Here is an 18,047-nt window from a genome sequence, read left to right on the forward strand (position 1 = left end):
CTGATAAATACAGCTTGCCTTTTCACAGAAACACAGTCATACAATTTTGCAGCTAAAAGGAATCACAGTGGTCATTTAATCTAACTCTTAGACTTTAGAGATGAGGGCTCACTTCTTATTTCTTAGAATCTTAATTTTAGAAAGCTGTTCCTTTTAAAAAAAATAAAGGAAGCTATTCCTTTAAAAAGATTTAATCTCATGAATTTCTTTTGTTCTTTTAGAACACTAGAATTAAATAATTATAAATTTTGAAATGAGAATATTCTCCTTTGTATTAAAAAAATACCTGTAATATTTACTTTGAGTACACAGAGGCATCTCTTATATGTTTAACATAGTCAAAGACTCAAGTAAGAACAGATTTGTCATTGTGTGTGTGTATATATATGTCTAACATGTACTGACCCTTTTTTTTTTTTTTTAAAGAGAGAATGAGAGAGGAGAATTTTTTTTTTTTTAAAGAAAGAGTGAGAGAAGAGAGAGAGAGATAGAGAGAGAGAATTTTTAATATTTATTTTTTAGTTCTCGGCGGACACAACATCTTTGTTGGTATGTGGTGCTGAGGATCGAACCCGGGCCGCACGCACGCCAGGCGAGCGCGCTACCGCTTGAGCCACATCCCCAGCCCCGAGAGAGAATTTTTAATATTTATTTTTTAGTTCTCGGCGGACACAACATCTTTGTTGGTATGTGGTGCTGAGGATCGAACCCGGGCCGCACGCATGCCAGGCAAGCGTGCTACCGCTTGAGCCACATCCCCAGCCCTACTGACCCTTTTTTGTTGTTGTATTGGGACTCAGACCAAAGGCCTTATACATGCTAGCAAGTGGCAAGTGCTATGATTGAGCTACACCCTCAACCCTTTGACCCTTGATCCCTTTTTAACCTCAGTTGTTAAAAAGCATTGATTGTGATAATGGTTATATATTATCTGTGAATATAGCAAAACCATTGCATTGTATTCTTTAAATAGGTAAATCTTATGGTATTTTAATTGTATCTTAAACCTATTATATGTTTTTAAAGAATTAATTTAAAAATAATTATCAGCTGTGTGGAACAATTCATTATTTTTATTTTAAAGATAAAGACCACATGTTTTTATTTAGCTTGTTGTCTTAATGTATACCCTCTGGGGTGTGGTTATTTTTTCAGTCGCTGGGTAAGTCGGAGCGCCACCACACAGCGCAGGAAAGAGCGCCTTCGCCAGCATTCTGAGCACATTGGACTGGACAACGACTTGAGGGAGGTATGTGGGCTGCCTGCCTATTGTGTCAGGATGCAAGAGGCAGGAACTAGGCTTAATAAGCCAGCAGGTGTCATTGTGCAAATTCTTTCATGTTCTTTTAAAAAAAACAGTTCAGTTATATTTTAAAATATTAATCTTTTTGTACTGACTTGTACCAGAAAATACCTTTTTTCCATATTTGTAATTTCCATACATCTGAAATAGGGCACTAAGAGAAGTCTTTTGTGTGTTACATCAAGTAAGACTGTGTTTAGGGTGTATTTTTGGTCATTTGGTCTCCTATAGAGAAAAAAAAATTGCCAGAAACAGACATTTCTAAATTTCAAATATAATTTAAATTTAGTAAGTAAAGATGTATGTTTTGTCCCTGGCTTAATGACACCACCATAAAAGTGTTTAAACTACTTTTAAATTAAGATCCAAAGGTTTTGTTTGTAGTCTTTGAAAATAAAACTGTATTATACATTTGAATAATGTAAGTTTTGACTCTTTCTGTGATCAAAAGAAAAATGCAATCAGCAAACCTGTTAACTATTTTTTTTTAACTAAGCAGAAAACAGTCGTTCCAAACATCTGTCACTTTTTGTTGGTGTGTTCGTACATATGTGATATAAAACATTTTCTTAAGAACTGAAGCATCTCCTGTTCTGTGCTTTTCTTTTGCTACTGTATTTTCTTCTTTCCCCCTCCCTTTTGCTATGATTTTATCATTATGCATGCTTGTTTTGCTTGTCTCTCTCCCCCAATCCTTTTTTTTTTTTTTTTTTTTTTTCTTTTCTATCACTGGCACTATTCCATCCTCTTAGCCTTCCGGGGAACTTTTGGTCTGTCAGAACTCCATGGCATTCTGGGAGTGGGATCAGGGCCCACCTCCTCCTGCACGGCTTCCTAAAAAGTCCTTCTCTGAGTGCTGCCTGGTATGTCCTTTGCCTGAAAGTGCTTCACCAAATGTTCCCAAATTTTGTCTTTGGTGTTGCTTGAAATGATACACGTGTGAGTGCACATAGTTCTAGAATGCCTCACATCACTTTGTGAAGTAAACTCTCAGCCTTTCCATTTTGCTCTCTGCTTTCTCTTGTGTTTGGTGCCTTTTTGTACTGGTGTGTGCCAATACAAGTAATTCTGTCCTATTAATAGTAGAACTGATTATTCAAATCCCTAGTCAGTGGAGAGTTTTTTGAAATTATATTGGAAATTGTGGTGGCACACACTTGTAATCCCAACAGCTTGGAAGGCTGAAGTAGGAGAATCACCAGTCAAAGGCAGCCTCAGCAATTTAGCAAGGCCCTGAGTAACTCAGTGAGACCCTGCCTCTAAATAAAATACAAAAAAGGGCTGGAAATATGGCTCAGTAGTTATGTATCCCTTGATTCACTCACCTATACAAAAAAAATAAATAAATAAATACACACACACATATGTACACATACATACATGTAAAATTTAAATACAGATTCTCATGTAAGTATTTTCCAGAAGTGCAGAAGTGATTGAATTTCAGCTTTTCTTTTTTCTACACTTTATCTCCACAGCATTAAATTGATTTACTTTCCTGGTCTATATGTTGTCAGAAAATTCAGTCATCAATACAGAATTTTAGTGCGAAGGGTCATGTTTGAGGTCATCTTATCCACTTGACATAATTTGACTAAAAGGGGCACAGCTAGGCATCTAGCCCAGGACTTCTGACATTCAGGCCAGGAGTCTCTTTCCATTAACCACACACACCAGGATGCACTAACCACAATTCACCTGAGGGCACAAGTAATTTAGGACTCTTGCTTGTATTTTTTTCCACATTATTTCATGAGTTTAGATTTATTTAATTTAACAATGGTCTTCTTTTCATTAGTTCAGCACCAATTAAAAGGATAGAGTGCTTGTTTATTAGAAAATTTAAGGAAAGCATGTAAAGAACACTTAGGTCTGAGTATGTTGGGATGAACCCAACTACTGCATATAACCATAAATATCTAATTAAAAAAAAACAATACCCAGGCACTGTGGCTCATGCTTGTAATCCCAGTGACTCAGGAGATTAAAGCAGGAAGATTGCAAATTAGAAGCCAGCCCTGGCAACTTGGCAAGACCCTGTCTCAAAATAAAACTTAAAAGAGCTGGGAATGAAGTTCAGTAGTAGAGCACCCCTGGAATTGACAGTACCAAAATTAAGAAGGAAGAAAGACACTTAGTTCAATGTTTATTGAATAATAGGATATGTTTTCATTAGGTATTTTCTAGCAGCTTTTTGCTTGTGTTTGACAAAATTAAAAAGCACAATAGGAATCCCAAAGAAATCTGGGATTTTTTTCCCCCATAGAGAAACCGATTTTATAATAAAAATATTCCTTGTGAAAAGTTTCTTTCTTCTCTATTTTCATCTCAAAATACATAAGCAGGCAGAGTGGCGCACGCCTGTAATCCTAGCTGTTCAAGAGGCTGAAGCAAGAGAATCTAAAGTTCAAAGCCAGCCTCAGCAACTTAGCAAGGCCTTAAGCAACTCAGTGAGACCCTGTCTCAAAATAAAAAATATAAAGAACTGGGGATATGGCTCAGTGGTTGAGTACCCTGAGTTTAATCGCTCTTAATATAAAAAAAAAAAAAAAACCAAAAAACTTTTTCCAGCTGCTATTTTTATTATCATTCATTTACTTTAAAGATGTTTTCTATTTTTGAATTACAGAAATAGCCTCCCTTCTTGCTATGAGAAGAGGCCTCTTGCCATCCCTGTATCCTTTCTTTGTAAATCCATGGGGTGTGGCTAATTCTGTGGCTCCAGAAGGAGATTTTGCAAATGGCTGTATGAGGCCCACTGTTGACTAATATGTACACCTATCCCATGTGCTGGATGTTCAGAGACAGAGTCACTCAAAGAATAGCCCCCATCTGGCTTGTGTTCTTTTATATAAAACAAAACATAAATTAATATTGCTTAATTTAGATTTATTCCATAATTTTTAAACATATTTCAAGAAGAAGAAATGCTGGAGGCTTTTTCCCAGCCTCTTACCTGACCATGTTCTCATTCCCTTACTTCTAGATGATGTATTTCATCCTTAGCTAGTTTAGTACTTAACACTTCTTTAGAATGGTTCTCTCTATATTTGTGTAAGGATGGAGATATTGAACGTTATTATTAATACATAAATCCTAAGTATTAGCTATGAACTCTGGGGGTGGGGAAAGGATTTTTTAAATTTTAACAGTTAACATTTGTTTTTATGAACCTTCTACTCATCTTAATACGTATTCTAAATAACAATAGAAAATGCAAATATAATTCTTACACAGGGTTCATGCCCTGTGTCTCAGGTTGATTATTCTGAAACTGCTTTCATTTGCTATATTTATTTATTTGTTTGTTTGTTTCAGTATATCTCCATATACCTTGTTTTATGTATTTAACTTCTCTGATAACAATTCTCTCATTCTCAATTTTCCTTTTTTTTCTTTTTTTTTTTTTTTTTTGACCTTCTCAAAAATATTTGGAGCAAAAAGTATATATCAGTGCTGTGGGAACTAAATGCTTGCAGAATTCATTTGATTTTTAAATCTTTCTTAAAATAATTAGTGGGAAAAGGAAACATTATTTTATTAATCAGTGGGATTTTTTAAGTATTTTTATCATATATAGTAGATTCATTTTCTTCCAAAGGGGAAATATATCAAACCTACAAACTCTTACATTTAAAGAACTCAAAGGATTATACACATCTTCTATTATCATATTAAATTCTCCCCAGCTGGGCGTGGTGGCACACGCCTGTATTCCCAGTGGCTGAGGAGTCTGAGACAGGAGGATCACGAGTTCAAAGCCAGCCTCAGCAAAAGTGAAACGCTGAGCAACTCAGTGAGATTCTGTCTCTAAATAAAACACAAAATAGAGCTGGGATGTGGCTCAATGGTTGAGTGCCCCTGAGTTCAATTCCTGGTACAAAAAAAAATTCTCCCCTTAATATAGTAAGGATTGCTGTCACATATGTGCCCATGGGAGGATGTGTGGATATGCTGGCTTGCAACCACTATCTTGCTCACTCTCCCTGCAGCAAACTACTAGTTTTACTATATAATTTAGTCTAGCTATTCTCTAAATATGGTCCCAAAACACTTGGGTCTTTTGGAAATTCTGCCCTGTGATTCTGATACAAACATGAGATATGTAGATGGGAGTTTTTCAGATAGCATAGAAAGAAGGCAACATAGTGTGCACATGTTCTACACTAGTTGTGTAGTTTTGTTTGGGGATTTTTGGGGGTTTTTTGGATGAAAACTTATTAACCAGAGTTCAAGAGCATTGTGTTGGGTTTCTGTGGAACTTCCAAATCACCATAGACTCTAAATTTAACAGTATAATCCCACTCTTTTATGATTGTAGAACAAGGCAAGGGAGGGCTTTAGCAAACTTCACAGAAAGAAAAGACCTTGTATTTGAAGCACACCATCCTTTTCCCTGTGATTTTACAGCTTTTTTTTTTTTACCTTGGTGCACTTGTTTTATGCCCATTTAACAAGCTGAGATACAGGAACGTTAGTTGATATGCCTGAGGTCTTACAATTAATTGCAACATGATTCTAGAGCTCCTGATTTTACTGTTGTGACTTGATTAGAACAGCAAGTTGAGCTGGAGAGCACTGTCCAAAACAGTACAGATAAATGAAGTCTTTTTGTTGTATGAAGAGAGGAGTGGAGGAAGCCAGTGATACGAGAACCACTGCACTCCTATAGGAACCTAGACTTGTAATCCAAACACCTCAATTTTGTTGTTCTGTGATCCTCACTAATCACACTTTGGATAGTCACAATAAAAAGAGTAAACTAAATGAAACTCCATATCACTTTGAATTAGTTTTAATCTAATGAGGTCTCTGTTACCCTCATTTTCACAGGCATTAACAGGTTGTGATAGGAGTACAAACGTCTCTGCCTTTTAGTGCACTAAAGCTTTAATTGTTGTTGCACACGTACTTACTACCTTTTTGCATCTTGTTTGTTCCCGCATTTGTTTGTATAAGGTTAAGTAGAATAGAAAAAAATCTTATGTTAATGTTTTTTTAAAATACTCTTAATTTTTAGAAATACATGCAAGAGGCACGAAGTTTAGGAAAAAATCTGAGGCAGCCCAAATTGTCAGACCTTTCTCCCGCAGTGATTGCACAGACCAACTGGAAATTTGTAGAAGGCTTATTAAAAGAATGTAGAATGAAGGTATGTATTACTAATGCCACACAGTACTCATTCATATTCACACCATGTGTGGGGCTAAATGAGCTAAGTCAACCCTCATTCATGCCTATAGTTTCCTAAAACAAAACTTTTCCAGTAGCATAGCCCTCAGGTGCCCTTCTCTGAGGTCCTGAACCTCCATGGACTTTCCCATGGCTCACAGACATGGGAGCCCGGCATAGTTTCTCATCTTTTTAGCTATTGTCTTCCTCTACTTCAATATAAATAGATGTTAAGCCATTCACAAGTTGTGTCAGGAATGTTGTCATCTTATGTAAAAGGCAGCACATTTTTTTTGTTTGTGTGTGCACCTGTGTACCTCCTTGTCTGCACCCATACATTCATATGTACATCCATAAGGAGAAAAAAATTTCAGTCATATTGTTGGTTAGTGTATTATACCCCAGTCTCCTCTTGGATGCCTGAGTTTATATGACTTAGCAGTACAAACTGACAAAACTCAGAATGTCATTTTAGTTAATAATTTTATTCAGTGTTATTTCTTGAGTACTTTCTCTGTATATTCAATAAATGCACTATTTTATTTTTTTTATTCATCATTCATTCTAATTTGTTAATATATGACAGCAGAATGTATTTCAATTCATAGTACACACATAGAGCACAACTTTTCATGTCTCTGGTCATACATAGAGTCACACCATTCCTGTCTTCATACATGTACTTGGGGTAATGATGTCCATCTCATTCCACCATCTTTCCTACTCCCCTGCCCCCTCCCTTTCCCTTCCTCCCTTAGCCCTATCTAAAGTTCCTCCATTCTTCCCATGCTTCCCCCCCACACCCCGCCATCCCCATTATGGATCAGCATCCTCATATCAGAGAAAACATTCAGCATTTGGTTTTGGGGGATTAGCTTACTTCACTTAGCATAATATTCTCCAACTCCATCCATTTACCTGCAAATGTCATGATTTTATTCTCTTTTAATGATGAGTAATGTTCCATTGTGTATATTTACCACAGTTTCTTTATCCATTCATCTACTGAAGGGCATCTAGGTTGGTTCCACTGTTTAGCTATTGTGAATTGAGCTGCTGTAAACATTGATGTGGATGTGTCCTTGTAGTATGCTGATTTCATATCCTTTGGGTATAAACCGAGAAGCAGGATAGCTGGGTCAAATGGTGGTTCCATTCCCAGTTTTTCAAGGAATCTCCATAATGCTTACCAAAGTGACTGCACCAATTTGCAGTCCCACCAGCATTGTATGAGTGTGCTTTTTCCCCACATTCTCACCAACACTTATTGTTGTTTATATTCTTAATAGCTGCCATTCTGACTGGAGTGAGATGAAATCTTAGAGTAGTTTTGATTTGCATTTCTCTAACTGCTAGAGATGTTGAACATTTTTTTTATATATTTGTTGATTGATTGTATATCATCTTCTGAGAAGTGTCTATTCATTTCCTTGGCCCATTTATTGATTGGATTATTGTTATTTTTTTGGTGTTAAGATTTTTGAGGGCTAGGGTTTGGCTCAGTGGTAGAGTGCTCACCTCGCATGCACAAGGTACTGGGTTCAGTCCTCAGTACCACATAAGTTTGCTGATTTTACTGAAGATATTGTGTCCACCCAAAACTAAGAAATAAGTATTTAAAAGATTTTTGAGTTCTTCATATATCCTAGAGGTTAGTGCTCTATCTGATGTGCATGTGGTAAAAATTTGTTCCCATTCTGTAGGCTTTCTGTTCACCTCACTGATTGTTTCTTTTGCTGAGAAGAAGCTTTTTAGTTTGAATCTGTCCCTAAATGTACTGTTTTCAACATCAGAATATAGTGGTGAATTGACAGACAAGGTCCCTGCCTAAAGGGACTAGATTCTTTCTCATTTTACAATTTACAAAAGCAGCTAAATTTGGTGTAAATTAATTTACCTAAAAGTGATTCCCATTTTCTTTCCATTTTCTTTGTGTATATATAATCAGAGAAGAGAGAAAAGAGAAGGGAAAATATATTTCTGGTTTATGCACAAATTAGGAAGTTCTGCAGAATCTTAGAACTGCCCATTTTTATTGTGGTTTTTGCCTAAATGCAACTAAACTGAGTACAGATAGCTTTAGTATACCAAGTGCTAGAGTCAGTGGGAGGGCAAATTTTAGTGACAGGTTGTGATTCCAGTTTCAACAGTACATTTTTCTAGGTCTAGTGTAATTTCCCAGTGTCACAGAAGTGAATAATCTGAAAATTGTTGTATAAAAACACTTTTTCAATATGGGGATGCTTGATAAATATTGGGTTATTCTCTTTTTAGTGACCTTCAATTTCCAATTAGAAGTATAATAAAAAGCTGGGCATAGTAGCATGTACCTGTAATTCCTTGGGACTTGGGAGACTGAAACAAAAGAATCCCAAGTCCAAGGCCAGACATGGCAATTTAGCAGGACCCTGTCTCAAAATAAAAAGAGCTTGGAATATAGCCCAGTGGTACAGGGCCTCTGGGTTAAATCCCCAGTAATAACAACAAAAACAAAAGACATATAATGAAAAAAGCCAGTTCTCCTAATCCAGTAATCTCCTAACCCTAGTTTTTGGTTTTGCTGCCTGCGTAATTTATGCATACTCATGATGTTTTCAGACAAAACGCATGTTGGTAGAAAAGATGGGACATGAAGCAGTGGAGCTGGGCCATGGAGAAGCAAACATCACTGGCTTGGAAGAGAATACCTTGATTGCCAGCCTCTGTGACCTGCTAGAGAGGATATGGAGCCATGGCCTACAGGTCAAACAGGTAACAGTCTCCGAAAGTACTGGTGTCATGGTCATTTAGGAGCCCTATTAAGAAATATAACAGGGGGCTGGGGATGTGGCTCAAGCGGTAGCGCGCTCGCCTGGCATGCGTGCGGCCCGGGTTCGATCCTCAGCACCACATACCAACAAAGATGTTGTGTCCGCCGAGAACAAAAAATAAATATTAAAAATTCTCTATCTCTCTCTCTTCTCTCTCACTCTCTCTTTAAAAAAAAAAAAAAAAGCCCACTCTCTGGCAGTAAATCTTTTAAAAAAAAAAGAAATATAACAGGGGGGCTGGGGATGTGGCTCAAGCAGTAGCGCGCTCGCCTGGCATGTGTGCATCCCAGGTTCGATCCGCAGCACCACATACAAACAAAGATGTTGTGTCCGCCAAAAACTAAAAAATAAATATTAAAATTTTAAAAAAAAAAGAAAGAAATATAACAGGGAAAGCCTGGCATAGTGTCACATGTCTGTAATCCCAGCTATTCAAGAGGCTAAAGCAGGAGAATGACAAATTCAAGGCCAACCTCAGCAATTTAGTGAGACCCTGTCTCAAAATAATTGAAAAAAGGACTGAAGATGTAGTTCAGAGGTAGAGTATTTGTCTAGCATTCAGGAGGTCCTGGATTCAGTACCCAGTATCACCAAAAAAAAAAAAAAAAAAAAGAAAGAAACTGGGTATAATGGCACATACCTGTAATCCCGGCACCTTGGGAGCCTCAGGCAGGAGGACTCAAGTTTGAAGCCAGCCTCAGAAGCTTAGTGAGGTCCTAAGCAATTTAGCAAGACCATATCTCAAAAAAAAGGCTGGGGATGTGTCTTAGTGGTAAAGCACCCCTGGGTTCAATCCCCAGAACCTCCCCACCCGACAAAAAAAAGTGACAAGGAGAAAAGGATCACAAAAAAAAAGGTGGGTTTCACCAGGAGTGGTGGTGCAAGATGCAAGCCTTTAATCCTCAGCAATTTGGGAGACTGAAGCAGGCAGTTCATAAGTTCCAGGCCAGCCTTGGCAATTTAGCAAGACTGTGTCTCAAAATGAAAAAGAGGTTGGGGATATAACTTCCTGGTAAAGTACTCCTGGGTTCAATCCCCAGTACCACACAAAAAAAGAAAGAAAGAAGTGTGCCATGGGCATTTTAATTCTAGAAAAAGAAAACGACCTGTGATCGGGCGATAGTTTGGTATCTTTCCTGGCAAACAAGAAAGGATAAAGTAGCACAGTTATCCTGTGTAGATTTCATTAAATATCCAGGAAATGTCCTGCTTTTGTCCAGGAAAAAGGTGTAACCAGAATTAACATTTCTTGACCTGGGTTTTTTTGTTTTGTTTGTCTGTTTTGGTACTGGGAATTGAACTCAGAGGAGCTTAACCACTGTGCCACATTTCTAGCTCTTTTTATTTTTTATTTTGAGACAGGATCTTGGTAAGTTAACCAAGGCTGGCCTAGAACTTGTGATATACCTGCCTCAGTCTCCTGAGTTGCTGGGATTACAGAAGTGCACCACCATACCCAATTTCTGATTTTTTTTTCTTATTATGACTCCCTGCTTCTCTTATTCTAATTTTCTTCCCTTATTGCTACTCCATATTTCAAACATTTTCATATGGGTGTATATAAATACACTATGTACTACTGGAGTTTTTTAATTCCATAGTTATTAATGTTTCCTAATTATATGTAACTAACAGCTTGAGTTGATAAAAAAAAAAAAAAATCTTCAAACCCACCCTTCTGGCCTTCTGCTTCCCTTCCCTTTTCCAGACTTTTACCAGACTTCTTAGCAAGGCAAAGTATAACCCTTAAAACACATGGAGTGAGCCTGGTGTAGTGGCACATGTCTTAATCCTAGCAACTGAGGGCGTTGAGACGGGGATTATGAGTTCAAAGCCAGCCTCAGCAAGGGAGAGGCACCAAGCAACTCGATGAGACTCTGTCTCTAAACAAAATACAAAATAGGGCTAGGGATGTGGCTCAGAGGTTGAGTGCCCCTGAGTTCAATCCCCGGTACCCCAAAACAAACAAACAAATAACAACAACAAAAACCCACATGGAAAGAGATGCTCAGAATGTCACACAGGATTTAGCATGTAGCTCAGTGGTACAGTGTTTACCTATAATGTACAATGCCCTGGGTTAAATCCTCAGCACTGAGGAAAAAGAAAAATGATACAGTGAGCTTGGGTCACCAAACTTCATAATGGCCAATTTAAAGTGAATGATCTTGATGAAAAATTAATTTTTCATAAAATACTTATTTAAAATGAAAATTTTTATTTCTATTTTCAGGGGAAGTCAGCTTTGTGGTCACATTTAATTCAATTTCAAGACAGAGAAGAAAAACAAGAGCACCTTGCAGAATCACCAGGTAAGAGGGCTTTGCTTTAGGTTGTTTGAATTGGCAGCATCGGACCATGAAAAGAATCAATAACAGATGGGCTTGTCTCTAGCTAAAACGTAGCCAGTTTTTCCAGTAGTAGGATAAAGCAGAAGCAGCATGATTATTTTTTCAGGCTGGGAAAAGTTACTTGACTTTTCTGATCTGTGTGTGTGTGTATGTATGTTACTGCATTAGATCCTACCACCAAGCTACAACTCCAGCCTTTTTTATTTTTTCTGTTGAGACAGGGTCTCACTAAATTCCTTAGGGTCTTGCTAAATTGCTGAACTGGCCTCAAGCTTGGGATCTTCCCGCAGCAGCTCCAGAGTAGCTGAGATTATTGGCATACACCACTGTACCAGGCGACCTTTCTAATCTTCTGCCCCACCATGTACAAGATAGGGGAAATAATGCCAAGGCAGACATGTTGATCAAAAATGAAAATCCCCAGTGAATTGTAAAAGACCATATAAGTATTCCTTACTCCCACCAACATTACACTATGGTGTATATTGATATTTTTTTTGTCTTAAAGTTTTGTGACTATTACTAATCTTTTGGGAACCTGTAATCCCAGTGAATCAAGATGCTGAGGCAGGAGGAGTACAAGTTCAAGGCCATCCTCAGCAACTTAGGCCCTCAGGAACTCAGATACAGTCTCAAAATTTAAAAATAAATAAATAAAAAGGATTGGGGATGTAGCTCAGTGGTAAAGTGTATGTGGGTTCAATCCCCAGTACCAAAAAAATAAAATAAAATCATCATCATCATTCAGGGAAAGAGTGTATCTCAATCTTCAGGAACTGGAGTTTTGGGGTTTTTTGTTTTTTTTGTTTTTTTTGTTTTTAATTTTGTTAATTTACTTTTTGAGATGGGGTCTCTCTATGTTGACCAGGCTTTTTTCAAACTCCTGAGCTCAAGCAGTCTTCCAGACTTCAGGTGTTGGCACCACACCTGGGTTGGGAGTCAGATTATTCAGTTTATACAAAATATCACATGTTAAAGTGTCATAACGTTCTATCTTCCTGCTATTTATTTTTTCACAAAGAAAATGCAGAGGTGCTAGGCCCAGGGTCTTGCCCACGCTAGGCAACCACTTTACCACTGAGTAATACTCCCAGACTAGAACTTGCTTTTCTTTATGTAAAATAACCATTTATTTCACAAAAAGTAAAAATAACAGTGGGAAGCTAATAGAAATAAAATGTCTTATTGGAGCAGTCATTTAGGAAACTTTTCTAAAATTATAGAGTATTTCAAACATTCAGGAATATAAAAATGTAAAAACTTTTATAAACTCATTTGCTAACCACCAGCTTAAAACAAAAAATACATGGGCTGAGCTTGAGCACTCACCTAGCACACACAAGGTGCTAGGTTCAACAGACACACAAAGTGCTAGGTTGAATCCTCAGTGCCACATATAAATAAATAAATAAAGGTGTTGTGTTCAACTACAACTAAAAAAAATAAAATAAAATAAAAAATACAGGGCTCTCTCATTTTCTCTCTCTCTCTCTCTCTCTTTAAAAAAAAAAAAAATACAGGGGCCAGGGCTGTGGCTCAGTGGCAGAGCACTCGCCTAGCATGTGCGAGGCGCTGGGTTCGATCCTCAGCCCCACATAAAAATAAATATTAAAAAATAAATAAATAAAAGATATAAAAATAATTGTAACAATCTTTATAAAAAATACAAACATTACAAATATGATTGAAACACCCTTGTATCCGCCCCCTCCTCCTTTTTCCTTTCCAACAATAAATGTGTTTATTGTTGGAAACCTAGTTTTTAAATATATTTAATCAGATAGCTAGGAGTATAAGTTGGCTTTTTCCTTTGTAAATTTTTTTATTTGCTCTAATTAGCTATACAGGATAGTAGAATGCATTTAGGCACTTTGTTATTTTATACATAAATGTGGTATAATTTCTTATTTTTCTGATTGTACATGTTGTGGAATAACATTGGTCATGATGTCATATGTGTACATAAGGTAATAATGTCTGTTTCATTCTACTGTCCTTCCTATCCCCATATCGCCTCCCCTCCCTTCACATCCCTATACCTAAAGTAACTCTATTCTTCCATAACACCCCACCCCCACTTATTGTAAATTAGCACCCACATATCAGAGAAAACATTGGCATTTGGTTTTTTGGGATTGGCTTACTTTGCTTATTATGATACTCTCCAACTTGATACTATCATGCCCTGAAGCTCCTCTGAAAAAAAATGTCAAATTCCTGATGTCCCAGGCTATAATTATGTTTATAAAGATTCAGATTAAGTTTAAAAGCATTCTCTAATGTTCATCTCCTCTTCCCCTTTGTCTGTAAAGAAAAAGTAAAAATGTGTTGGCATGTGCTCTGAGTTGTCTCTAACAGAAAGTACAGCTGTTCAGACCATAAGACCATAATCAAGACCACTTACCCTAATTTCTTTTTTTTTTTTAACAGTTGCAGCAATTTTTTTTAGAGAGAGAGAATTTTAATATTCATTTATTTTTTAGTTTTCGGCAGACACAAAATCTTTGTTCGTATGTGGTCCTGAGGGTTGAACCCAGGCCACACACATGCCAGGCGAGTGTGCTACCGCTTTAGCCACATCCCCAGCCCCAGCTTACCCTAATTTCACTTGTTTTTAGCCAAAAGGCTGAGAAATTGTTTTACCCCAATATTTAAAAAATAAATCCCTAGGAAGAAATAACCATTTGTAGGGTGAGATGTTAGAAAGTCAGCATCAGTTAAGGTGGGGAGCATTCAGCTCTTGTGCCAAAATAAGGCATGTAAGACTGTCTAGCAGTTAGAATTAACAGCTGTTAGGCAACACCAGCAGCTTTCCTGGCTTTGGCTGATCAAATGTTGGGTAGTTCAGGTGGAGATCAGAGTATCGATTATCACAATGCCTTCAGTTAGTAGTAGAATAAGCAAAACTAAAGACAAGGCTAAGGAATATAAAATGTGCCAAAGCCTAATGCATTGATTGTTTGTGCTCTAATGTCAAATGTTGATGAAGAGCTGGTAATGTAAGAATAAACACAAGTTAAATATTTTGCTGATCCTAAGTAAAATAAATATAAGCCATGTAGCTTTTGAAATCAAAGTTTATCATATGTTTAGAGGGTGGATTTCAAGACTATTGCTCTAACACTTCTAGTGATTTAGTCTAGGAAATTCGAATTTAAAAATATGAGAGTAGCCAAAAGATTACACAGCTGTAATCTCAGCTACTTGGGAGGCCAAAGCAGGATGATCCCAAGTACAAGGCCAACTGGTCAGGTTAGCAAGATCCTCTCTGTCTCAAAATTTAAAAAGAAATAGAGGGCAGGGTATGTAAATCATGATAGAGCACTCCTGAGTTCAATACCCAGTACCACCAGAGAAAAGAGAATATGAAATACATATGAAAACATCAGTTTAAAAAATATTTTATTCTCCCGGACTGGGGATATAGCTCAGTGGTAGTGTTTGCTTAGCATGTGCGAGGTCTTGGATTCAACTCCCAGTACCACCAAAAAGTAAAAATTTTTAAGAAACAATATAGTGCTCTAGATTCACAAAAATAATTTTGTTTTGTTTTTTTTGTTTTTGTAAGTCTGGATGTATCTCAATGGTAGAACACACAGTCAGCATTTGTGAGGCCCTGAATACCATCCCCAGCACCACACACACATGCACAAAAATTAATTTTCACCAAGCACAGTGGCACACATCTGTAATCCCAGCAACTAAGGATGCTAAGGCAGGAGGATCACAAGTTCAAGGCCGTCCTTGGCAATTTTGTAAGACTGTGTCCCTTGTCTTGAAATAAAAAATAAAAGGGGGGATGTAGCTCAGAGTCCTTAAAGATTCACAGGGGGTTTGAACACTGCTTTTACTGGCATTGAGCCCAGATGAGACTACATGATAGATTATTAGCATCATTCTTCAGAAGCAGCACTAACAGGAGTTACAGACATTTGGAGGATTGCAGAAGAATAGAAAGGGTCTATTTTAGCAAAAGGATCATAGTGAGTAGTCTGTGTTAATGTTGACTTAGCAATCATGCTCCTAGCAGTCTTTGTCCTGTTTCAGACAGTCTCACAATGCAATTGGTCCTAGAACAAGGACTGTTCTTAATATATCATCCAGAAGTTTCTGCCTTTAAAAATGGTGACACATGCCTGTAATTCTCACTATTATTTGGAAAGCTGAACAAGGAGGATCAAAAGTTCAAGGCCAACCTCTGCAACCTAGTAAGCCCCTGTCTCAAAATAAAAAATAAAATATTGGGATGTAGTTCAGTAGTAGAATACCCCTGAATTCAATTCTTAATAGTAAGTAAGTAAATAAATGTTGGCTGGTTTATAATATGCGTTGTTCTTAAACCTTGCACCCTTAAAGTTCATTGAAACTGTACATAAATTTTTAAATCCTGTGTCAGGAGTTGAGGTAGATTAGCATACAAAGGAGTCAAAATGCTGTATTTAAATTCATTTTCTGGATTTGCTCATCTAGGAATATTGTATCACTCTTTAATCATCTTCATCAAAAGTTTTCTTTTTTTTCTTTGCAGTTCTGGGAATTGAATACAGAGGTGTTCTACCATTGAGCTACATCCTCAGCCGCCCCCCACCCTTTTTTTGTTTGTTTTTGTTTTGTTTTGTTTTGGGAGGTAGAGTCTCACTAAATTGCCGACACTGGCCTAAAACTTGTGATCCTATTGCCTCAGCTTCCCAGCCTCCCATGTCTCTGGGATAAAAGGCATGCACCAATGCACCCAGCAAAAATTTTCTATTAATTACTTACCTGCTTATAGACTGTACATGGTTCTGTAAAACAATATACATAATCTCTACACTTTAAAAACTTGTGTATGCAGTAGCACTGATTCAGGCAGGTACGCAAAGGGAATTCCTGTGACCAAGTATTAAATCCATGAATCCAAGAAGAAGGTGACCTATAATCCCAATGGCTATCGAAGCAGAGACAAGAGGATCATGAGTTTAAAGCCAACCTCAGCAAAAGCAAGGTGCTAAGCAACTCAGTGAGATGCTGTCTCTAAGTAAAATACAAAATAGGGCTGAGGATATGGCTCAGTGGTCAAGTGTCCCTGAATCCAATCCCCAATATCCGCCCCCCTCACCCCCGCCAAAAAAAGGCATGGCTTCATTACTTAGCTCCTTATCTGTCTTCTGCTCATGGATTTCTAAACTCTTCCCTCCAAAGTCACTAATAAACTAATGTACTAGATTCCCAGGAATGATGTAATAAATTATCACAAACTGAGTGGCTTAAACAACATAAATTTATTGTCTTAGGTTTATGTAAGCTAGAAGTCCAAGGTCAGGGTGTCTCTGGGTTTGTTTCTTCTGAGGACCATAAGAGAAAACTTGTTCCATACCTCTCTCCTCACTTCTGGTAGTCTCAGACATTCCTTGCCCATCAGATGGTATTCTTATGTCTTTACATCATTTTTCCTCTGTGTGTACCTCTGTATCTAAATTACTTTATTTGTTTTAATTTTTTTTAATGGTACTGGAGATAGAATTCAGGAATGTTTTACCACTGAGCTACACGCCTAGCCCTTTTTATTTTTTATTTTGAGATAGGGTCTCACTAAGTTGCTTAAAGCCTTGCTGAGTTGCTGTGGGTGGCCTTGAACTTGGAATTCTCCAGCCTCAGCCTCCCAAATTACTGGGATTATAGGCATGTATCGTTGTGTGTGTGTGTGTGTTACTGGGGATTGAAGCTAGGGCCTTACACTTAGGCATACATTCTGCCAGTAAACTATATCCTCAATCCCCAATTTCTCTCTTTTATAAGGATACTGGTCAGATTGAATTAGGGCTCTACCCTTATGAAGTCAACTTGATCGTCTGAAAAAATTACTTCCAAATAAGGTCATTCTCATAGGTGCCTTGTGATAGAACGGCAGCATCTTCGGCAAGTACACAATTCAAACCACAACACTACTATTTCCTAAATCACTGTCATCATCCAGCTACCATATTAGCAGATTATTCTCAAATCTCCATCTCCAGTCCTAAAGATGGATATCTAGGAACTTAGCACATCTTAAAACAAACTCTTTATTTCAGCACATCTTCTTCCTGATCAGATTTTTTACTCTTCCTTATTTAATGGGACAAGAACTATTCTTTCAGTCAAGCTAGAAGCCAGATGGTCATCTGTAATGTGCTGGAAAGGCTACTGGACATGACTTGAGAACACTCAGCCCTGTATAATAAATGTATGTGATTCCACAAATTTTTTTTTTTAAAGAGAGAATGAGAGAGAGAGAGAGTTTTTTAATATTTATTTTTCCAGTTCTCGCGACACAACATCTTTGTTTGTATATGATGCTGAGGATCGATCCCGGGCCGCACGCATGCCAGGCAAGCGCGCTACCGCTTGAGCCATATCCCCAGCCCTCCACAAATTTCTTAATCTCTTCAA

At 37.5% G+C, this 18,047-nt stretch overlaps 1 protein-coding gene across 6 annotated transcripts in view; it reads left to right on the forward strand.

The window, feature by feature from the left end:
- Window positions 1-18,047, forward strand: part of Dennd5b (DENN domain containing 5B) — a 184,838-nt gene that overhangs the window by 124,639 nt on the left and 42,152 nt on the right. For 3 of the 6 annotated variants that reach the window (XM_078014935.1, XM_078014937.1, XM_078014939.1), the window contains 4 exons: window positions 1,156-1,249; window positions 6,324-6,455; window positions 9,074-9,226; window positions 11,519-11,597. In XM_078014935.1, coding sequence (XP_077871061.1) covers window positions 1,156-1,249; window positions 6,324-6,455; window positions 9,074-9,226; window positions 11,519-11,597 — 458 coding nt within the window. Of the gene's footprint in view, window positions 1-1,155; window positions 1,250-2,055; window positions 2,251-6,323; window positions 6,456-9,073; window positions 9,227-11,518; window positions 11,598-16,164; window positions 17,842-18,047 lie in introns of those variants that run through there. The other 3 variants (XR_013422993.1, XM_078014938.1, XM_078014940.1) reach the window with 3 other exon arrangements.

The sequence above is a fragment of the Ictidomys tridecemlineatus genome, chromosome 6 (genome assembly GCF_052094955.1).
Source record: "Ictidomys tridecemlineatus isolate mIctTri1 chromosome 6, mIctTri1.hap1, whole genome shotgun sequence".
NCBI classification, from domain to species: domain Eukaryota; kingdom Metazoa; phylum Chordata; class Mammalia; order Rodentia; family Sciuridae; genus Ictidomys; species Ictidomys tridecemlineatus.